Source organism: Telmatherina bonti (assembly GCF_933228915.1).
Source record: "Telmatherina bonti genome assembly, chromosome: 13".
NCBI classification, from domain to species: Eukaryota; Metazoa; Chordata; class Actinopteri; order Atheriniformes; family Telmatherinidae; genus Telmatherina; species Telmatherina bonti.
In genome coordinates, this window is record NC_136611.1 from 30,322,651 (window position 1) to 30,347,253 (window position 24,603).

Consider the following 24,603-nt stretch of genomic DNA (forward strand, 5'->3'; position numbering starts at 1 on the left):
CCGAAAAACAAATACAAACATTATGATGTTGAATCAACAATATCAGTTTAGTCCTGCTCCAAATGAGGTCATATTTCAGATATCAGAGATCTGGTTATTGAACAACCTCATCAACCTAACATTGGAAAAGCCCAAGAAAAGGGATAGTAGAAGTAAAAAAAGATCTTTTCAATCAGGTAAATCCAGGATTAGTCTGCAGGTTTCATTATAAATGATCTGATGATGTAATAAAAAAAAAAAATAATAAAAAAAACAGCAATGACATTATTAGATAGCAGAACTTTGAGTGTTTACCACAGTTGATTCAGTGGAATTATTATAAAGACATAAAAAAATTATTTTCTGCATTTTTGTTCCTCTTTTTGTTGACCTCCAGGCACTTATCCTTGCCATGTGTGAGTCTCTGTGCGTTATGCTTCATAAGAAATCATACAAAACATTGAGAAGAGCAGCCTGAAGTGAATTAACCATCTGGCTTTACAGGGGAATCACCAACTCTTCTCATTCTGCTGATCAACATAACTGTTGTTGCTGAGTGCTACTCTGTCCTGTGTGTGTGTGTGTGTGTGTGTGTGTGTGTGTGTGTGTGTGTGTGTGCGTGTGTGTGTGTGTGTGTGTGTGTGTGTGTGTGCGTGTGTGGTGTCAGTTTACACCACAGCTTCATGAGTCGTGAACTTGTCACAGTTTGTGCAAAAGGGTGTGTGGCATTAAAAACGTGTGAAGTGTGAGTGTCTTGCTCAGTTCTTTGGGGGGGGGGGGGGGGGGGTGCTTGACAGCCTGTTTGGTCACGTTTGGTTGGATGAGCTAATATCACCATCTTACTTTGCATACAGTCTCGCAGCAGTTCATGAAACTGCCATGAAATGTTATCTTGGCTGCACTGATATCTATTGATTAATAATTCCAGGCCTACAATGTCATATGTCATAAACCTCCATATCAGGGGTTTCCACTTCCTCTACATCCAACAAAGAAGCCTGATTGTTTCAAAAAGTTTGTATGCGGAAAGTTGATGTTGATTAAAAGGAGTGTATTTTTATATAGAAAGTTATGTGACTTGAAGACCTTGTTACTTTTCAATGACTAAATACTTAAATATGCAGTATTTATTGTCAGCGGTCAAAAGTTTTGTTTTCCATTGTTTCCGTATTCATGCTCACAGTGGGGGATTAAATTAAACAGAACAGTCAGCAGAATCTCTTAGTTTTCTGAGCCAAACAACTCTTTTTTACAAATGTGAATTATTTAAACATGATTATGATGAACCAAACTGCCACAGAGAGACATAATATGATTATATTTGTATCATGCATTGGATTAACTTTTTAAGGTCCAATCAATAAAAAAAATATTAACATAAGGTGTAGTTTTCTTCTTTAACATGAGGATTTCATTTGGCCCTTTGATTAAATGGAACAAAATATTAACATATTTTTGGGGTTTTTATTAGGCAAGGCAAGGCAAGTTTATTTGTATAGCACCTTTCACGTACAAGACAATTGAAAGTGCTTTACATTAAACATTAAAAGCATAAAAATAGAATAAAGAAAATACAAATCACAAAATCACATAAAATCATAAATTATATTAAATAATTAAAAGTAGAATTAATGAAAAGTTACTGTGCAGAAGTCATGCATTGGCGCATAAAAAAAGAAATGTTTTTAACCTGGATTTAAAAGTTTCTATTATTATAAATAATAATAATAATTATTATTAGGGGTAAAACGCAAGTCTCAGATTGTGTTCAACAGGATTTTGTTAAAAGTTTTCACCATAAAGTGAAGCAAACTGTGTGTTTCAAATATGCCACATTGAGCTCAAAAAAAAAAAAAAAAAGAGATTCATCAAAGTCACTGCAAATTTACCCCTACCTAATGGTAGACCAGGACCTTAAAGGGTTAACAAAAGTAAAGTGTGTCCAAACTTTTGACTGATATGTTTATGCTGCAGAGAGGAACGTTTCCTGCAGCGTTCTGGTGGAATACCATAGACTGTATATAAAGAGATGGACGGACCCTCCATGACGTCACCCGTAGGTTTCTGAAGAGTTGAATTTAAGCTCGGTGGGCGGTTCCTACAATCGCCATCTTCATCCCGTCTCGCCCGGAAAATACAAATATGGGAAAAGAGATGGAGCTGAAAAGGGAGCTGTGAGCGTCATGGCGGATGATTGACATCGAGGGAACTCCGAGCTTTCTGTAGCTAAGAGCTAACCAAGCTAACCCGGAGCTAACAGGAGCTAACGGGGGATAACAGGAGCTAATCGGCTAACAGATGTAAGCGGGCTAATGTAAAGTCACGTTGTTGACCGGCTAAAAACCGTGGCTGTTCTACGTTCTTCTGACTTGAAGCGTCAGATCGCGTACCTGTCAATCAAAAGGACACGCCGCTAAATATGCCGAACTAAACTAGAAAATAATATCAAGCTAAAACAGAGTAACTGTAAACTTGTTACTCTTAAAGAGAACCTTAAATGTATTTTTCGTAACATCACCACACCAGTGTGTGTTCTGTCCGTTACTTCAGACTTCAAAGTTTGATTGCGTTTTAACTTCGACTGTGAAATTTTCTTTTAAAAACAGTTGTTTCTCCAAACTGATCCCATTTCTTTAATCTCCTTCCAACATTTACATGATTTAGCTCTTTAGCATCGATATATTTTCCCAGCATCTGACTTACTGTCCGACGAATCCCTTCTCGTCTTTTTGTTACTTCATTCCAGGCAGTCTGGTCACACAGCATCTAGGCCTTCAGAAGTAGCACAGAAGCAAATTACTGTAGACACCCTTAATCCTAGCGTGAAGGCTTTTGACAAGACAAATGTGATAGTTGAGCTATTTTTCTTTTTAATATTTCAATAAAAGGCATATAAAATCACTTGATTTTTTTCTTTAGTAAGAGTCTCAGCTGACACCCAGCAAGCGGCCTTAATGGTCCTTTTTCTAAGAAATTTTAGATTTCGTCTGTGAACTAGAGCTGTGATACAGTGGGGGCTTGGGGATAATCAGGGCTGCCAGTGGCATTTATATTACACTGTGTCAAAGAACAATGGCTACAGGCAGAGGCAATGAGAGGAAATCTGACAGCAAAGAGAGGTTTCTGAGGGCTTTAGTGAGGATAACAATTCATTTCATCCATGCTGCTTTGTTCTGCGCTCCTTTTCACACCCAGAAAAATGAAACAAGAGTGGAACGTGGGGGTGGGGGGGGTGGGGTTGAGTTAAAGAGGACATTGCTAATTAATAAACTCAGATAAGGTTGTTTCTGGAATGAAAGAAGTTTGAGGAAATTTCTATTTTTAAAGCAACCAGTGATAGTAATATTGTTGTCTAAAAATCTTTTAACAGGTCGCCATGGTAATAAACTGAAAAACACCTCCGACTGCAGGGAGCAAAAAGTGTAAAAATGACATTATGAGTAGTGCGTGAGCATCTTGATGAAAACGTGCATAACAGCTGCATTTTACTTGCTATCAGTCCGGTTTCTTCTGACGTTCTTTACAATAAAGAGTTGAATGTTGACCGAAGCAAACTGCGACATGAAGCGGTGGAGTGTGGCAGGATGTGTGGCTTTCAGGGACAGGTATTGGATTCTCCTGAACGATTCAGCGTGATAGTCGCCCCGACTGTCCAAACAAAGACTTGCTTATCTCGCCATATGACTGTTTAAAGAAGCTATCCATGCTGAGCGATCTCAAGTCACTTGTCCAAAAGCCTGCAGCAGTGCAGCCTGAACTGCATGCTCTAGTAGGTCGGGAAGAAAGAACAGATATTTGGAAATGAGGAACATTTTCAGGTTTTTGTGTCATAAGTTAAGACTTAGTAACAAATGCATTTTGGGAAATATAATGGCTTTGTATCTTTGTTGAGTTGTTGTTGTAAGTTAATCCATTTTTTTTAAGCTGTAGTTATTCTTTTTGGGTGGTGGTGCAAAGACTGACTTTGTTTTTCTGCATTTAGAACTTGGACTCTTGTTGTTTTCTTGTTGTGTTTGTTAGAGATTGACTTTCATTTTGCCTCACCGGCTGATTTTGTGTCCTACATTCGGATCTGCCTTCCAGCATTCATACAGCGAGCTGAAATAGGGATGTATTTGCAATCACAAACAAAGGTTAAAGTATGAAATGATCAAGGTTAATGCAAACTTTGACTAATGGACTAAAAGGAAGCACGAGCCACAGTTTCCTGTGCCAAAGTCTAATGCTTTGTGGATACATCCATTCACCTTGACATCCTCCATACATGGATTAGGAGGTGAAGCCATGACTCAATCCCAGCCTCCCCTCCCTTCTTCCCACCACAGCTACCAGAGTTTATAACATGAAATAAATTTCATTATTAGTTGAAATATATTTCTTATGCAGACAACCCACTGGGTTGAAGCTTTTCCATTGTTTGCCAAGAGCCACTGTAAACATGAATGGATCAAGAGCAGCAAACACTGGGTCTGATCCTGGATTTCCTTCAGTCTGCTGGTGCATTCTGAAAGGTTTTATAGTAAAGGTGAGAAATTAAACATCTCTACTTCTCACCTTGGAATTTGTGACATTTTGCTCTAAATGAACACTGCAGTCATAATATCATCTATTTATTGAACAGTTTTAATCCTTTTATTGTTGTTTTAGTCCATCAGTGTTACAGCATTTAGTAATTGCAAGAAAAATGTTCTCACTTAATGATCTTCTCCATGGTCTTTCTGCAGCTCTATCCCAGTATCTTTCTCATCAACACCCAGTACTGTAGTAGCAATTTCTGGCTTTTGCCTTTTCTCCTCTAATGACTCCATCATCGTTGCATCTCCGTTTCATAGCAGTCGCTCCTGCTTTGTGGGGAAAAGTGGTTTTTGTTGAATCTGCCGTCACATCAGAGCAGTTTTCAACAGAGCGTAAGCTGCAGCACTCGGCTGACATGCTTCTGACACATACATGCTTTCTATTTATAATTTTTTAAAGGTCTTTTTAAATGTGACTAAGAATATAAGTAGATCTTTACTTCAAACTCTTTTTACAGTAACTTGTAAATTAAACTTAACATAAAAATGTAGCAGAAAAGGTTTTTTTTTTCTAAACGACTGTGATCAGTGGTTGTGGGTGGAGGGGAGTGTTGACTTGGATGTCAGGCTTCATACAGGATTGGAAAGACTTCATATTGCTGCTTCTGCAATCCTGTCGTGTTGGGAAAAGGTTAAACGCAGGTGCTGTCTAATGGGCTTTTAATTGAACAGGACTGGTTGCGCTCTGTGATGTGTACATGGAGCCAAAGTCTATTGCAATGAGTAGGAAAAGTCCACACTCTTTCAAGGTTCTCTCTTTTTCAACCTTCCTGTCTGCAGCAAAACCAATTTGTGATAATTACAGCTGCAATTGTGTCTTGTACAAAAGCCTGTAATCCCCATTCACCACCTGCTAGCCTGTATTTCTCCCTCATGCCCTTCACTTCTGTAAGTGACATTCTTAACTTGGATACAAAGGGTCTTAAGTAGGATCTATATTATTGTGAGTCTGGTTCTGCTGTTTGCTGGCCTTTAGAGGCTTATATGTACAGGACTGGCTCGATGGAATGAAGAAACGAAGAAGGAGGGAAAACAAAAAAAGGCAGGCAAGATGATGAGATTACTGATTCTCACACAACAAACAAGAAGATATGAGATGTAACTTTTGGCTCATAAAAATAAAATATGATTCAAATCATCAAAATCATCTCTTCACCCTTCAGTTAGAGGATCCCTAATCAATTACTCCTAATCTTAGCCTACCTTTATGTTCACTTTGGCAAAGATTTCCTTTCTGCTTCATCAAAATAGCAGTTAAATCCAAACTACAACACCCTGAAGACCCCTCATCTGTGTCCCTCTGCCTGTAGGGAAGGTGATAAGCAGAAAAGAAGGCTGAAGAAACAAGCTTACCTCATCTCCTAAGTGTCTGATACTGCAGAATGGGATCATAAGGTTTCCGCAGCCCAGAAACTCCTACTGCAAATTGTTGCTCTTTCCAGTGCTACAGTTTATCTCCTGCAATAGGAGGGGGGGGGGGCTTGGGCTAGGAGGGGAGGTGACAAGGCAAACGGTTATCTTTAAACAGAGAAGTGCTAGCGAATTGGAAAGTTGCTTTGGTGTTGCCTGTACTGCACAGGTTATGGGAGGTTAATGTGAAATTTCACAGCAAATAAGAACAGCCAGCAGGGAAATAGTCAGACGGAGTAGCCAGAGCTGCAAGCTGCTGGAGGAGGAGAAAGGGGGAGGTGTGATAGGAATACATCTTAATCTGGCGCTCTGTTTCTGTCAAAGCTTGTTCCGGATCAAATTATGAGAGCTGGCCAGTGAGCTCAGTCCCATTACTAGCAGATGAGTCGATCGCTCATCCTGTTACGGCTCTACAAGGCTTTCCCCGCTGCTGGAGACAGGTACAAATTTAAGTTTGAGTGATGCTCTAAATTGGATCCTGTAACTAGGGCAATGGAACTACAATATCACTTTATGATCTCAACACGGAAATCGACTCTCGCACCACTTCTCGCCCAGTACCAATCAGACTGCCGTGCCCACTGTGACATTTTCAAGACATCACAAAGTAATATTCATCAAACTCTGCCTCTCGTCCTGCCTTTTGCCTAAGCAGGAGTGAAATATACATTCCTGCGTTGCTTTGCGTCGTTATCGTGTGAGATGTGGTGTAAAAAGAAATCGCCTCCAAAACTCACGGCCAGATTTTTCATTGTATTTATAGACCTGGCAAATGTGATTGTAGAGAATCCTCGGAGAGAGACCAGAGCCGCTCTAGGAAAGCATCAATACCCTGGAAAGGACTGAAGAATGGCAGCTGAGCGGTTATCAATCAAAACAGGTGCATTTATTCCGCTGAACAGAGCAAGACAACAGAGTTTAAAGAATAGATAGATGGACACAGCTGTCCTTTATCAAAAAAAAAAAAAAAAAAAAAAAAAAACCCTCGCTGGGGTTTAGTTTTCCTTTTCATTACCTCTCTGTCAAATGCATGTGGGCTGCGGTAATGGAAGTGATTGATAACAGAGCATGAAATTAAACTTTTCCTCTCCAGAGGAGCAAACACGACGTAGCCAGTAACTGTAGGCTCGCAGATTGTCATTACCACACATGAAGAGAAGTCGATATCTGGCTGCAGTGTCAGGAATGATATTTCATAATTGAGGTTGAGTGCATTGAGATGAATTTCATCGTACAATAACAAAACACCGGCACCTTTTTTGAGTGTTATTTACAGTGTGTTTACTGGAATTCATCTCAAGAGCAAGAATTCAAACTGGATGCCAGTAGAATAAGTATGTAGGAAATTTTATCTTTTAGTCAGTAAGAGTTATGAAATCGTTCACGTTTCCAGATCAGTTAGACAAATTCTCACAAGCTAAATAAAAAAAATAAAAAGAAGAGGAAAAGCCGAAATGACATTTGTGAGTAATGTTTGCAAGCTCCAAGACCAGAGTAGAACATACACACCAACAAGAGGACAGCACACATCTGTACTGGTTTATGTGACAGAGACAGAGCGTAAAAAACAAAGGAACTCTTCTAAATGTGCCAGATTTAGCTAATGGGCTAGTTTTCATCCGTTGTCCCTGGCCAGGGATTATGACGTCTCCCTGGAAGTAGGAAAAAGAGAAACAAAGGATAGTGAGAAAAACAGTTATCAACAATCTAATAATATTAATTGATGAGACAAAACTGCTGAAAAAATGAGCAAACCGAGACAATTGATAACTTTGTTCAAATCTATACAAAGCCACCAAGTTACAAAGTAAAACTATTAAGTAACAAAAAGAATAAAAACATCCATCAGTAAAGAAAAATACGAATCAATAAGTTAAAACTGATCCAAAGATGATAAAGTAAAGATATCATTCGATAATAATGATTCATTGATTCATTCAAGCTTTTTGTGAGATATGTTAAATATTTTGCCCTTTAATTATAACATGATGGCACCTGATCATTTTTACACTTTTTTATGGTTTAATCTGGAAACTACTTTAATCACAGCAGTAATAACACTAGGCCAATGCTATTATAACTATAATAAATAAACATCATGAAGCCTGAATGATGCTTATCCCACTTAAACTGCAAAAATGGGTGATAAAAACAAGCTCTGGTTCATTCACATGAACATTTTGGAGATGGGAAAGTGGAGACGAAGATGCAGGGTGATGTGCTGAATTAATTTAGTCTTTAATCAGCAGTGTCCTCATCAAACTACCAAACCAAAGTGCAGACAAGAAGCTGGATCGACACTTTGGCTCCTTCTTTAGTAAGAAGACAACAGATATAAAAGGTTTTAGGAAAGCATGTCGTGCTTTTTCCCAGACATGAGCACAAAGTAACGAGACTTCATGATAAATTTCAGCAGTTTCGCAAATCCAACGTAATGTCATATGATATCTGAAAAACCTGCTGATCGCATTATTTTAAGCATCTTCTAATGCCTTGCATCTCATAAAGTATTGTCTTAGTTTTCAGAGATATTCTGAATTTAAAGACAGACCTTACGGAGATGATCCAGAGTGCACCTTGCACCGCACACCTCCACTGTCTGAACTCATCATCTCATTCTCATTGATAGGCAAGTGGCTTTCCACACACTGTAAAAGCATGGGTTTCATTTCCTCATAAGTCAGAAGGAACTAAGAATAAGAAGCTAGAACTTGTGTGAAAACACCTCAGGGTGAAGATGCCACTGCTGCAATCATTTTGGTGTAAAGCAATCACATCTACTGCAGAACACATAAATATTACAGTGATACTTGTGTGTCATGCTGTATGACAGATGCACTGACACTGTTGGAGGAAATCATGAGTAGAAATATGAGGAGGGAACACATCTTCATGGACGAAAAGGGCTCCCTGGCCTGCATGCACCTCGACATCTATGCACGATAGCATACATGCATATATTTCTCTGTGTTCAGTGTCAGGTCACCGATCGACAGGCAAATAATGTGCATTGATCATCATGAGCATGTTAGCTTCAACGTGAGCATGTAGAAGGTACGACACAAATCAAGATGCACACACTTCTTTCTTTCTCAATCTTAGCTTATCTTTATCTGTACTTTTGTGCCCTTTCTTTCTGGGTCAGTCAGCAGCGTATTTTTGGTCCAGCAGCTCTGGCTTGCTGATTGGAGGACACTGGGGGGAGGGAAGGTCTGAGGGTTTGTGGCACTTAATCCAAGTCCTTACTCCGTCTTTTCCAGTGTATGATAAGAGAAATTTTGCCCTAAACAATATTACCTCATTGCCTTATTCATAAGTTAAAAAAAATAAATGTACAAAATAATGAACTGCTGTCTTCACAGCAGCTTTTTTTTTTTTCAGTTTTTTGCAATTATTATGTGAAATTGTTTTTTTTTTTATATAACCAAAACCTCTAAAGTAAAGCATATATTATAAATTAGCTGAAGTTTAAAATAACTGTCCAGTCTTGTGTCTGGATATTATGGTTTTTAAAAAAAAAACAAAAAAAACAAACACTTTTTTAATAATAATGAGAAATTCTTCAGCAACATGTTTCATATTTGCAAGAGTCATAATGTATTTATAACAGATAACAGAAACTAAAGCCTTTGAAAGTAATTATATTTCAAATCAGAGGCACCTCTGGGGAGAAAAAAAACATCTTTGTTGATTCTTCATTATCCTTCAAGGCTTTATTATATTTTCTTGTCTTTGAAATCCTGTGTGAGCCTGTAAATGTCTCTGAAGCTAAACTTTCACTAGTGAATCTGCCTTTTGGTTTTGGTTTGTATTGATTTGTAAAACACTAATAGCAGCTTAATGTTAGATCTTTCAAAACTTAATGCAGCTAAAATATGCCCTGGCTGGGTATATTGTGCACAAAACAGATGCCCATTTATCCATTTTCTATGCCCGCTTATGCCAGTTCAGAGTCACGAGGGGGCTGAGGACTATCCCAGCAGCTATTAGGCAAGAGGTACATCCTGGATGAGTCACCAGTCCATCACAGAGCCAACACAGAGCAATAGACAGCTACACCCAAACTCACCCCTAGGGAGAATTTAGAAACACCAATTAACCTGACATGCATGTTTTGGGACTGTGGGAGGAAGCCCAAATACCTGGAAAGAACCCACACATACATGTGGAGTTTATCCAAAGAAACAAGCTCAAACAAGGAGGCTTTCCACCACACCGACCGCTCTGGCGCGGATACAAATGTGCAAATCAGAAAAGGAGAGTGAAAAGGAAAACATAGAAGAACCTTACCTCTTATCTTTATTGTAACACGCACAGAATTTTCTATAGAATTTCATAAGTTATTATGTGATCCCACACAATTGCTGCTTCTTTCTTTGCCAGTGTTCATTACTGAAGGTGAGAAATGTCTTGCATCAGCCTGCTTCACACACACACACCCACACACACATGAGCCAGTGGTTGCAGCGGGAAGCTACTGGGTGAAGAAAGGAGGATGTAACTTTAGCACCGTGCTGGGATCCATCTGCTGTGTGGCTGTCCCCCTACGGCCTGACCCCGTGGATGCTGCTGACAGGTCCCAGTGGTATCTGGGCACCGAGCACCAGTGGAGTTCAGATGGCTCACAGCAAGAGTGGAAGAGCAGCTAATGTGATGTTGCATTGCAAGACCATTTAGTTTAAAACAAACCCTTTAGAAATGTCATTACCAAATCTAAAGTAAGGTTCAGAGTTCCATATAATTCTGTTTTCAAGTTTAATAGAAGATAACAAGGCTTCAGGATCTACTGAAGCTGTGTGGAGCGAGATTTGTTTACAGCACAGTTAATAGTGGTCTAAAGTTCTCATACAGATCAGTAAAAGTCTCTCCTAAATTATTCAACCACAATTATAAAAGCCCCCTCATTAGCTTTACATAATAGCTCAGCTTCTTGAATAGTGTTGGGGAGGAAACACGGGGAAACCGAGACAGACAAGAATGAAATGCATTTTTTATTTGTGGTGTTGTAGAGTAGTTAGGGTTGTGTAGAAATATTCACAAGATGTGACATGAGCGTTCACAGACACTGACTTTGTGGGGGATTGCTGTATTTTCTGGAAATGACAGGAAAGTCTTAGAAAGACTTAGAAAAAGAAGAAAAGACTGATAGCGTAGAGAAGTAGCACCATGTACTTTGTCAGTTTGAACTATTTGCTTTATTAAAATTGGTCCATTTAGGTGGCAGCTTGACAGGATCCCAACCATAGATGTACTAAAAAGTTGCCATGGAGCCCATATACGAGAGCAAAGAGATTCAGCAAGAAAGGCCATGATGGAGAAGGAGAGGAGAGTGTCTGCAGTTCATGAAGAGAAGAAAAGGGCTGAATATTAGGAGAAGGAGGATACATGACACATTTAAGTTCACTTCACATTAAGAGCCATTTTGTTCATTTCCTTTTCAATATGCATCAGATTTGATGGTTCCCATTCAGAACGAGAAGTGCTTTGCATCTGATGTGAGTGTGAACAGGACTGCCCATTAAAATGGAGCACGTCAGTCACATACAGTATATCAGTTCAGAACATCATTCAGCAGCTCCTTTCTCCCACCCCCACCGCAGTCAGAACATCTTCAGTTATGTTGTGTAGAGCTGTCAGATATCCAGTCCAGTTTAGAGCCATATACGAAAGAATCAAATCAAGACTTGACAATGCAATTTTTTGGGGGTCCGTTCAGAACAGAAAGATTTTTAAAAAAATAAATAAATTTTATATATATATATATATATATATATATATATATATATATATATATATATATATATATAACAATACACATGCATCCTGTTTTTTTTTGTTTGTTTTTTTTGCACTAGCCTAGATTGTGACTGACAACCTGTTTTTCTTTTATCTGTTTCCATATCCATGTGATGTTTGTTTGAATATTCTTTTTTCTCACTTGTGTTTCAGTCTTGTGTTTTTCCACGTGTAGTCAGTTTGCCATCTTGCACCTGATAGAGAGCCTTTTAAACTTTACATGTTGCACCATCAGCAGTCTGAATATAATGGTTGTAGTATGTTGGTTTGCGACAAAAATATTTGCTTTATTGAAAAAAAGATTGGATGACACATTAAACCATGAGACTGAAAACCATCAATGTGATACTGACAGCACTGCGTGCATGCTGGCCTTTAACATGTTAACTATTATAAGGGCTAAAGTGGGATTGAAGGTAACTTAATTCTATTTTACACTGTTTGTTGTTGACACAGCCGTAAACAAAGAGGACAAACATCAGAGACATGGACAATGTCATGCATCCTAGAGCCTCCATCAAAGCAGAAGGAAAAAACAGGAAAATTACTGCATACATTAAACACAGCACTCACAACACAGGAGATCTGATTACAAATGGAATAAATATGCTAAAAGGTGGTCATAAACATAAAAAGTTCAGTGTACAGATTCAATACACCAACGCTTCATTATCACAGTACTCTGTCATACTACTTGTTACACAGTAAGTAAGCCTACATTACCTTTCATTGGAATAAAAACAATTTCAGATCGCAAGCAAAAATAGACTAGAAACATACTCCTGTATCATGCCACCTCCACTGCAGCTGTGGTCACAATATAGCAACATACAATCACGCCCAGGAGCTGATGCTTCACCACCAAATTAAACTGGGCCATCAAATAAAATCTTCAAAAAGTGCTATTTTTTTTACCTTGTTAGACTGGTGTACTGGTAAAAGAAGTGATTTGGGATCGATCCTGTGTGTTTTTTCATATATAAGGCTGTTATCTTCATGGGAATACACCCTGTCAGCAAACATTTTACTCATCAGAGGAAATCATGGACTGAGTTCCAACCAGCAGAAGGAAACTGTGAGGTTTATTTCTCAATAAGGACATCTCATAAATCTTTCCATGTGAAGACTTGGGCTAATTAAGAGCATGTAACTAATCACACTAAGTATGTGATGGCCTTGTTCGCTGCAGGTGTGCTTTTCCCATCGCCCTGCTTTGCACTCACCAGTACACCTAAGTGGAACAGGGCCACTGTTGATGTCCTTTATTAAGTCAAAATGTTTATGCACCGTGATTAAAGTTTGTGCTGAGTTAAAGCTCGCACAGAGTTTTCTGAAACGCTTCCTGGAGTCTTTTAAGCTGTACAGGAGAAACATTTCAGTCTTAAGGCTCCTCTACTGTAGGCTGTCACTTTCTAGTATTCTTAGCTGTAATTAAATTAAATGTAATTAAGGAACGTAAAAAGAGATATAAATGTGACAACTTGTGTTTCAGCAAGATGGTAAGACACACATGTCAGAAGAGAGAGTGCTCAGGTGTAATTAAGACATTGCTAAGCGTTGCTGGTCCACTCTCAGAGTATACTGGGACACTAAAGGGAATTCATTTTTATTTGAGCTTTTTGTGCATGACTGCTTGTGTGAAATGTTACATAACCAAATGAAATTCACAAATTTGAAATGACTTTGGCTCTGGCTAATTATCCTGAATTCCTCTCATCAGGTGTAAGCAGCTGACGTATCCAGAGGACCTACCTCAGATCTCAGTGGTCTTCATCTTCGTGAACGAGGCTCTGTCGGTAATTCTGCGCTCCGTCCACAGTGTGGTGAACCACACACCGGCACACCTGCTCAAGGAGATCATCCTTGTGGACGACAACAGTGACAGTGGTAAGACCTTTCATAGCTTCATTAATAGGCTGGAAATATGAAAGTGACTCACCATCACCAGACGTCACTGGCACGCATTATAAACAGCCTTTAACTTCTGGCCTTTGATACGCTCTGCTGGACATTAAATGGCAGCAGTGGTGTCTCTGCCAGACGCTGTGGAGGATTAATTCCATATCCTTCAGATCAGTCCGTTCTCATCTCGCTTAGACTCTGAAATCATGTGTCACTTGCATCACAATCACAAAAGGCTGTCGCTTTGCTCATGCAGTTCATTAACTCTTTCAGCAGTATGAATGACAAGTGGTGTTTTGTGTCACTGGCTACACAGTAGGACTTAATGGCTGTAATCTGCAGGATCATATAGCTAAATAAGCAATGTATGCATATGTGCATGTGTTTGTGCACGTCAGACAGAGTAAAGCTTGGTTTTTTTAGGAACAAATTTTGTGGAAAAACCTGTGAGTGTGAACATTTCAGCATCAGGTTTTTTTTAAATTGCTCCAAAAAAAAAAAAAAAAAAAACAAGAAACAATTTCATGGGATTTATCTTATCCTTGTTTAAACTGCTTGGTATGACTGTTTCCATAGCAATGTAGGCAAATCCTGAGCTGTGTGGATGCTGCTGACAGTGCATGGTTCCACATCCCAAAAGCTTTCCTGTTTGCAGGGAGAGGGGCAGTGAACTAGATTACAGACCACACTTGGCCCTTCTTCGCTTGGCACAGAGCAGCCAACCTGCCTCCCTTCAGGCTGCTGGAGGAAAAGGGCGCATAAATAACATGCTGAAAGACGGCCGAGCAGGAAGCACCACTGGCTCATCTCTGCTCCCTGCTGAGGCTCTAACTGTCTTCCATTAAAAGGGAGCCGTTAAAAGCCAGCAGACATAAATGGAAACCAACCCCCCACCCCACCTCCCCTTATTATATTAGTCACTCCACACACATTAGTCTTACTGGGGCTTTTCTGAAATAGCTTGTTTTTTTTAGAACAACCCAATTTTCCCCTTTTGAAGGCAGTGATATTTGTTCTTTTTTTTTTTTTTTTTTTTTTTTTTTTTAATGATAAAATTCTCCTCTTTCCCATTAGACGTTACTGTTACAAAAGGCCTGTGTTACTGAAGTTGACCCTCTGGGTAAAGACTGAAGGGAAAAGGACTAGCATTTTCTCATATTTCTCTCTTCAGTTCCACTCTGTTGCACATTTAGGATTAGTTTTGTTTGTTTTAAAAATGGCAGTGGCCAAAAGCCAAACACGAGGCTTTAGAACATAGTTTACCAACCAAAGAGTCTAACTGCATGTGAGTCTACCTGGCAGTGTGACAGCGGTGGCTGAGCTCCAAGGAGCAGCTTCTTCACAAATGTTGGCTCACAACAGACGATGTGTACGATTTTTCTCCCCCTCATGGCTCAGTATAACAGAACGTCTCTATGATCCTCTTCATTGTTATAATGGTAAAGGCCTGAAACTGTCAGCAGAGTCATACAGGGCAGCCACGTTACAAGCACATACATGAGCAAAAATGGATTCAATAAATGAATAAAAAAAAGAAAAAAAAAAGATTTAGTTTTAATAGTATTTCCATTACTGACAGTTTTAGTTGTGCCTCAGAATTAACAAAAGATTTGAAGTGAAAATCACTTAAAACCCCCACAGCCATATGTCATGACTGCGTGGGGATACATTAAAGCAGTGATAACAAGGAGTTCTGTGACATGGCGAAAAATCTTGTAACAATATTTCCTCTAAAAATGATGAACTTAATCTTGATCCCAGTGTAGTTTGTTCGTGCTACTGGCTTGTAAAGTGGAAAATAAGTATCATGACTGCAACATAAAAGACATGTAGGACAGTTTTAGGATGGTTTTGTGATGCTGTAATGGCTTTGCTTTGTTTTGACTGCTTTTCTCATGGGCTGGCAGCCACATATGATCAGATTATGCTTTCTGTTTGAAAAGATCCGGTGCACTGAGTCGCACTGGCTCACATTTTCATGCTTTCTGTGTGGTCCCGAGGGTTATGTCTTCTCAGGTGATAAAAAAAATTTGTCATGTTTCCTATTTTGGCATTCACCATCCAGTGGCAAATTATGCACATTATTTTATTCTTCTGTTCATCATATTATATATATAGAATCAAAACCACGTCCATATTGCTGAGGTGAGTTCCAGTCTGACCCTTGCTTTCATGGTTTTCCTCAGCTCCGCTCGTTCTCTCCTACATTTCTGCTCAGTTTTCTTCCTTAGGCTGTTGGTAGATAATCCTTTTTTTCTCACATTTTGGGGTTTCTTGAAAGTTAGCTTAGAGGTGCATTACTGCTGACTAGTGCACTGAAATGGGCTGATCAGGTGTGTAGTCCAGGGTATACGCGGGTATATGGAGTATACCCACTTCTAAACCCCCTGTGATGCTGCTTTTACTATTACTATTACACATGTACCTATGTTGCCCAGCAGCTCAGATAAGGTTACCAGTACGCTAGACTGGTGCAGTTAGCCATAAGCTGCATTAACTTCAGCCTGAATGTAGACATTTTATATATATATATATGTGTGCCAGAATTGGTTTAGTTATTCCATAACTCTTCCTCCCTGAAACCGAAGAGCAGAAATGATGTGATGATGAGCAGAAATACTGATGGATTTATGTATTGTCGTCCTACATGTCCTTGTTTCTGAAACAGTGTTTTCTGAACTTCTTTTATTCTGTTTTTTCTTTTTTTTTTTTTTTTTTAAATTAAATAAAGGGCAAAAAAATTAAAGTATAGAGACCACTACACCACTGGGGCTGAGAGTTACACAGCTGGTTCTGTAGATGGACTTACTGAAAGCATCTCATGCTAATCATCAAGATCTTCATGAACCTCATCAGAATTTTAGATCGCTTTATTGTCTTTTGACAGCAAAAGATCAAATGGTCTCAAGTGCAACATGCACCATGGTTTCATCTTCTTTCACTGAACTACTTTGATCAATTCTGACAAAACAGCAAATTAGATCAACGGCATTACATTTAGGTTTGGAAAACCAATGTGAAGGATTCACTTAGATTAGTTGTTTAAAGTTGCATATACTGTTGTAATGATAACAAAGTTTTCATTTGTACAGAACTGGGTGAAAATAAAGAAAAAAATTATTTTCATTTCAGTGTTAGAATTGTAAATTTCACTTAAAGCCCAACTTCTTGTATTATCATGTCACCATAGCTGACAAAAAAGCTGGGGGGGGTGATGCAGGAATGTTCTGTTTGTTGTCATATTCAACTAAATATTCAACTAAAACACTATAATGTTTCTTACATATCTACAGACAGAGGAATATTGGCCTGAAGAAGGACCAAAGCAAAATGTCATTGCAAAGGTTGCTGACCGTGCTTCTTCGTTTTGTGATTTGACTCCCTGGTAGTCTCATTTTTACATCAGAAATTTGTATCTCATTTACTCCATCTTTGCCTAAATGTTTGAGATTTACCCTAACTGTCAGGTAAACTCTCCAGGCATGGAAACACATTAACACTTTCAAAATACAATTGTCTCTACTGAGAAACATGTGGGAAATGCAAACTGATGGACAGGCTGTAAACATTTGTGTCCAGTTCCCTGAAATCAGAGTAAATTACTGCAAGGTGTTTTCACTGTCCATTTGCTTTGTGCTTTCCTAATGAGATGCAGCTTTCAGGTCATTATCACATCTGTCACTTGCTTTTACTCAACATTTACCAACACTGATGATGATTTGTGGAGATGTGAGCTGATTCCTGGAAGCTGCTCAGCTGCAGCATTACGCAGTTAAAATGCAGGCTGGGCGCCATGACCTTTGCTGGATGGGTCTCCCCTCGTTTAAGCAGAGATCAGTGAGATGTGCAGCGTGCAGAATCACATGCTTGAAGTATGTTTGCCTTCACGCTGTGCCGTTTCCTTTTCCACGTCTGCCAATGACAACACCGATTTGGAGGCGGTTTTACAGATTTCTTCAAAGCAAACCAAACTAAATTCTCCCTCCTTTTCACAAGCTTTGGCTGAACGTGTCAACCAGGATGTCTCCAGGTTATTGTTGTACATAATGTTAAACAGCAATGAAAGGCCTAATGAACCCCACAGAATTCAATTCCAGCAAATGCTACCACCAAATTGGTAACTTAATGATTCATATAATGAAAACAGGATGTAAACTGAGCACCAGAGGAGTTGAGTTTATTTTAAGTGATGACAAATTACTTAAACATTGCATACATTAAATCTGATTAAGGCTTCTGAACGTGTGATTGCTCGTTAACGCAGCACAAAAAATTTGTCTGACTCAAGCAAACAAAATATAATTAAGACAATACTCAGGCTTTTTATTAAACAGTGGTTCACATTTATTCCATTTTCAGCTTGCTTGAAGTAAAACTGCTTCTTCAGTTGTTAAAGATAATTAAGACTGTCATAATACCGTTAAACACAGTTAAAATAGTATTCTGTCAGGATTTGGTGCAAAATCAGAAGACTTGCAATCTGATGTTCAAATGGCTGAGACCCTTTAACAAAAACATGAATGTTAAAGAAATGGGAAACATGGATAAATAAATGAATGAAAAGAATACATTATGATATTGATGATTATGGTGTAAATAACGTAAATAAGTAAAATGAAAAGAATGAAAGAATACATGATGATATTGATGATTATGGTGTAAATAACGTAAATAAGTAAAATTAATTAATGTAATGATTCATCCTATTTATTGAAAGTAACTGAATGATAGCATGTAAAATATTGTTTTAAAGTGCCACTGTGGGGGTTTGATAGATCTCACCCTGTGGCAACAAGCATCTGTCATCCATCCTGTCTGTTCTCTGAGCTTTTTTCAGCCAATTTCAGCCACTTTGTTCTTTTCCTCTCTTATTGCAATAATTGTATCATATATTTGTTTGTTTTTGCTGTGGGTGTGGCTGGAGGTGTGCTCCAAATGGCCAGCGTGTTGATATCCAGTTGCTAGCATTTGATGCAATGCTGTAAAGCCTAATGCAGGTGTCATGAGATGTTATAAAAGTTGGGAAATGTGGTTTATTATTCCGAGAAAGTTTTAAACACATAACACTAAATAAATTAATGTTTGGTTTTTTTGTTTTGTTTTTTTTAAATAGAAAAAACAACTCAGGAAGTAACTGCATGTTTATGTGACTGGGACAACCTGCAGGACAGTGTGTCTATGAATGTGATGGTGGTGTTAAAAGTAATGGATTTGAAAACTCTAACATTGTTTTCAAACCAAAACCAAGTAATGTCACTGCATTGACCCAACTAAAACATTAGAGGAGCAGTTGTACACTGTTCCCATACATTAGAAGGTACATTTAAAATAAGGGTATTTAACATGACTGCTGAATATATTCCTCTTTAACTTTTATTGTTTGGCATCAATATTGCTTTAAAGTGTAAACAAAAAGGTAATTTCAGTCAGATGGAAGTTTACGCCTGATGGTTGTTTTTATTGGCCCTGCAGGGTAATGCTGGTGGGCTCCAAAAACAAGACCCAATTTACGGTTTCTTGTAAAAACATAGTCCGATTCCCAAAATGTTTGTCCATTCATAAAGATCTACACCAAACTGTTGGAAAATATTTAACTATTGATCCTGAGAGGCTGTTATGCTGGGATGCAGAGCATCAGTTTCCCTTTTATTAAACCGAAATATTTAATTTAACATCACTTTACTTGCTGTAAGTCTGTTCTTGTACTTGGTAACTTGACTAGTCTGCCCATGAGAGATGAAACCAATCGATAACCAACCTGTTTCCTGATCAGTGCTTGAGACAAGTCTATAAATCCGGCTACATCGTCTATGGCCTGGGGTTTACAGCACAAATGGATGTCTTTCCCCAGAGTGGATCATTTTACTGCTGCAGACAAAACCATAACTATCAGTTACAGTAAGAGAAACCGTACTGGATTGAAAAACAGAAAATCCTGCAGGTTTATGTCTAATAAAAGTGCACTACCAGTTAATGAGCAGGCCTCACAGCTGCAACAATGGGAACTTTTAGGCTTCACCAATTTTCAGAAGCACATTGAATCACTCGCTTTCGTTTATCCTTAACATGCTCGTCCTCTGTGCTGCCAGAGGATTTCAGACGTTCCTCTCACGGTCTAGTATTCATTTGAATCTTTCCTCCATGTTGTAATGCCAGTTCTTAAAAAAAGTATTCCTTCTCTGCGACTCGCCTGCTTTGGAATCAAACCAACATTTTATTTGCCAAGATCAGAGGGAGTCCCATAACTTTTCTCATTCCCAGTGAAGCCCAGTAATTATTACAGTGTAATGGCTTTTATTGTATCGTAGCTGAAGGGCAGGCTAATGATTCAGGAGTCTCATTGCACAGATACAGAACTTGCAAATAGACATGACAAAGATGCTTCATTCTTCAGGGAGGCATCCAATGCAGCTTCCAACAGGGAACGGTTCACATGGGAATGCTGTAAGGATGAACTATTAATCCACCACTGTACAATACCTGACAAGAGTAAATGTACACAACATGCTCATTTTTAACCTTCATAAGATTTCTTCCTTTCAATTTGTAACTTCCTGAGTGCTGAAATATATAATGAAGATTGGAGGATTCAAACAACTCCAAAAAGATGTTGAATCCCTGTAGCAGATATGACTGTAATGAAAAAATATTTATTTATTTCTGAGGGAAATTGTGATTGTATTGCAAATTCCATATTGGAAAAAAAGTATTCTTTTATGATTTTGAGAGTGTTTATAAAGGCTTTGTCTTTCCTCACTTATAATATTGCAACTCTCTTTTACAAGAGAGTCTTACCTTAACTGCCTCCAGTTGCTCCATATTTTTGCTGCAGGTTATTAAAAAAGCAAACATAAATTTGATCACATCACCTCGACATTCTTGTTTCTCTACACCGACTCCCCATCAAGCTGATTATTGATTTTCAGATTTTAGTGTTTGTTTGTAAATCGCTTCATGGTTTAGTCTTACTTAGCAGAATTCGTATGAAATTACACTCCACGTAGATCCATGATGTCTTCTGCACTTTGTGCAAATGATCTTATTTACAAAACAACATGAAAAATCCAAGACTCTTCCTCCCATTCTGCCTTTTAGAAACCATAAAAACATCATGCGAACCTGTAGTTTTCTTTTCTCATGTTGTTTGACTTGTTCTTAGATCTGTTTTAGTAAAAGCAATGTCTAAAAAAGGACAGGTCAGCATTTTATTCTGTGTATCACCAATTACATTGTGGGCTCTGTGGACCAAAGAGGAGATATTTCTCAAATGTTTTGTGCAGACATTTTGTCTTCACATTGTTTTTCTTATTTTTTAATGTATGATGACAAGAAACCTTTCACATTTTTTGACTCTTGAGCCAGACTTTATTAGAAAAATACTTTTTTTTTTTTTTAATAAACTTGGAATTGTAACCATGTTATCATCTAAAAAAAAAAAAGGGGGGGGGGGGGGGGGTAGCTTCACAAGAAATACTGTTTTATTTGGATAGTTTACTATAAATTATTGATATTTTATACTGAGGTGTTACAGGGTTCTTTGCATCTCTTAACATACAGAAAGTGCGTTCCTACGTTTATCACAATAAGCACACAACCCTGTTATCTGTTTGTTTGTGTTGAACAAGTTCAGTGCCACTCAAAAAAGATCCTCAGATAAATGAGAACAGAAAAAGTTCCCTTGACTCATCGGTTGCTTTAATTTAGTATTGAATGCCAACACTTGTTTGTTTCAGGGGTCAATGCTCCTAAATTCAACCTCTCCCCCTGCTGCTGCATGGCATCCTGATATATTAAGACCTTCAGCTTGAAAAAAAGAGTCCTGACAATCTTTCCACTCACTGCATCTCCTCAATCACACAGACGGGGGATTAGACTGCCATTTTTTTCCCCCCCTATACTTTCACTGGCTGATTTATGTTGTGAGCCAAAGTCAGCAGCTAGGTGTGGATGCTGCTCAGAGCTGGTGTCCCACAAGCGTCCTTATTAATCTCTCCTTCAGAAAGTGGAACGCTCAGCAGTAACCCAGAGGAGAAGCTCAAACAACCATCAATCCTCCAATGAAACACAGACAGCAATTTGCACAACTTGCTATATACCCAGCAAAGCGACTTTCCAGTGAGAACAGCCAGCTTCGTCTGTGAGAGCGGAGCACGCAGACACTGACGGGGTTCTGTTCAGTCCTGAAATTCAGAGGTTTGGACTAGTTTTCTGGCAAAATAAGCAAACAAGTTTGGAATAATCAAAATGTTTCTTTAAAAAGGCTGGATACTATGAATGAAGATAATGGACTGTGTTAAAGTGGAACTACTATGTGCATTTCAGGCTCATTTATTTTTATTTCTCAGACCAGAAGGGCTGGGATTGATCAAGTTATTGTCACAAATCGCTTTATTTACTTCAGACCGACCCTCTCCGTAGGTTGTCAGATCAGCCTGTGGGCAAAACGAGTGGATTGAGACTCTTCCACATTAAGCCCCGCCTCCCGCCAGATATAAGTTGCCACTGACTGGTTAGCTGCCACTGCACTACATCGGGAGCGCGCACCACAACTGCTTTCGCCGTCATTGTAACATCTCATAAACAGAAGGATTAGGCTAATATGAACTAAATAAAAGAAAAACAAAATACAATGTCAACACACAGCATACAGCCCTACATGTTCGAACCTGAATCAGACCCTGAAAACGAAATGGAAAACAGCAACCCACAGCAACGAATGCAGCAGGATGTCTCTCTTTGGTAAACTCACCAGCCATCGTTGGAAATAACTTTATCCCACGTTTTCCACCCGCCTGATGTATTTGTACATGCCCTTGTTAACCAGTAGAAGGTAACCAATCACCGAACCTTATCCCCCGGAACGTCACAAGGATTTCCAAGTAGAAAAAACTCTCTAAAACGACGCGTTTTTTTGTCGCCATGGAAACCGAACAGAGAGAGTGCTGGAACTCAAACTCAAACTCAAACATGCGTTAGGTGATAAAAAACAGTGCCGTTCACATGTCTGATGGGGATTCAACACTGTAACACTGTAGAAAGCTCAGAAAACTGGAAATACCACAATAGCACCCCTTAAAAAAGAAGCTAACGGCTTTAATAACAATCAGTAAAGCTAACACATACAAATTAAATAGTCTCCCCTCACCCACCCCCACCTTTACTGGGTGGGATGAGTGGCTTGTCTTTCATCTCGAGCTCAGGTCCCCCAAGAAGCTTCGGAGTTTGAGAGTTCTGTTCAGCATCGTAGCTGTTCCTGGGAGTGTGCCCTTCTGAACTGAGATATCTGATGTGTCTCTTCGAGCCACCTCTCCATCGTGCTCAATGAGCACAGCTACTAATGTTGCCTTCATCTTCCAGGCTTTCTCCAGTTCTTCATCAAACCTTCTTTCTCCAGTTTCATAATATTACCATGACTTGGGATGGCTACACGGCTTTCCGCTGCCGTGATCACATTGTCTGGTCGGCAGAGGTGGCAATTCCTGGTCCGGAAAGTAAAAGTCCTGCCATGTTTTTGGATCTACCTGTACATTTGAAACAGGTGTTTTCACTAACAGGCTCTTTTACCTGGGAAATAAACTCTGCTCATTAAATTCAGCTCGTTTGGTGACTAGTTGGAACAGCTGCCGGACAGGACTTTTACTTTCTGGACCACCTTTCAGGAATTCCACCTCTGATGGTCGGCCATTATTATTTTGTCGGTCTGTACTTGGAAGTCCCACAGGATCTTAGCTCTTCCATTCTGCACTACCTTGGGAGAAGTTTCCTCTTGTGACCTACGGGTTTCCAGTACAAATCCTGCACAGATGTCCACTATGCTGGCTACTTGGTTATGGTGTACCATCTTTCCCTGATGGTAAACCCTGTTTTTAGATGCTGGATTATTTCAGGTAGTGTTGCGGTAGATCTGGGCCTCAACTCCTCCAGTGCTCAAGACTTGCTCCTGTGCTGCCATGATTTGTGTCTCTGTGCTGTCCTTCAGTGCAGCGCTCTCTAGCCATTGGTAGGACTTCATACTACTCTTTACAGAAAACTTCTAAAAATAGCATAGTGCAAAATCCTGTGCTGTGAAAATACCACCTGTGGCTGAATGAGGTAGAAATGATCATATTTCCTCTACTAAACATTGAAACCAGTTTAAATGAAGAGTTGTGCCATTTTAGGAAAAGTCACCGACCAGCAAGACTTTATGATTTAATTTGACAAACTTATTGAATATGCACATTTTAAAATGGTCGAAATGATCATCTTGGCCATCTTTGTGTGACGTGCAAATAATGTATGCAAAAAAAGATTTAGTACTAAGATATATTCATGACTACAGATTTAATATTTCTGTGAGGTGCGGAGTCCAAAGCCTGTGTTGAGTAGCTACCGTCTGGTCTTTGGGTCCGAAAACTTGCCTGATTACCTGATTTGAATAACAATGGGTCAGTAAGTGCAGTGAGTAAGTGTAGTAGAGGGATGGGAGACTGCAATAGAAATTGAAAATCCTGGTGATTATATCATTTTCAGAAGGGTGGTGGGATCATAAATAACTGCTGATTAGTTTATTGCAGTTAGTGCAGTTACTTTGCGTTTCTTGTTGCTATTCTAGATATTGACAAATATAAAATGTGAATAGAATTTTTTTTTCAATTGATCAGTTCTAAGCTATATTCTGAATGAAGAAACAGCAAATACTGCAATGGACAGGTGAGCTGCCCAGGGTGTACCATGCCTGTCGCCTACAGACTGTTGGGATAGGCTCCAGCTTCCCCGCGACCCTTCATCGGACTAAGCGGTTAGGATAATAAATGAATGAATGAAACAGCAAATACTCTTTTTATTGAACCTTTATAAATATTTTAAACCTCCAAAGTTCCACAAGATCAATATTAAAATTTTAAAAACTATTTAATATATCATAAACAGACCATTGTTATAGTAAGCAACAGTATTTTAA

The 24,603-nt window shown here is 38.9% G+C and overlaps 1 protein-coding gene across 1 annotated transcript in view; it reads left to right on the plus strand.

Annotated features, from left to right (window-relative positions):
* Positions 1-24,603, plus strand: part of galnt9 (polypeptide N-acetylgalactosaminyltransferase 9) — a gene marked incomplete at both ends in the record, with an annotated part of 91,517 nt that overhangs the window by 15,469 nt on the left and 51,445 nt on the right. The window contains one exon of the mRNA XM_079251998.1: positions 13,480-13,646. Coding sequence (XP_079108124.1) covers positions 13,480-13,646 — 167 coding nt within the window. The remainder of the gene's footprint in view (positions 1-13,479; positions 13,647-24,603) is intronic.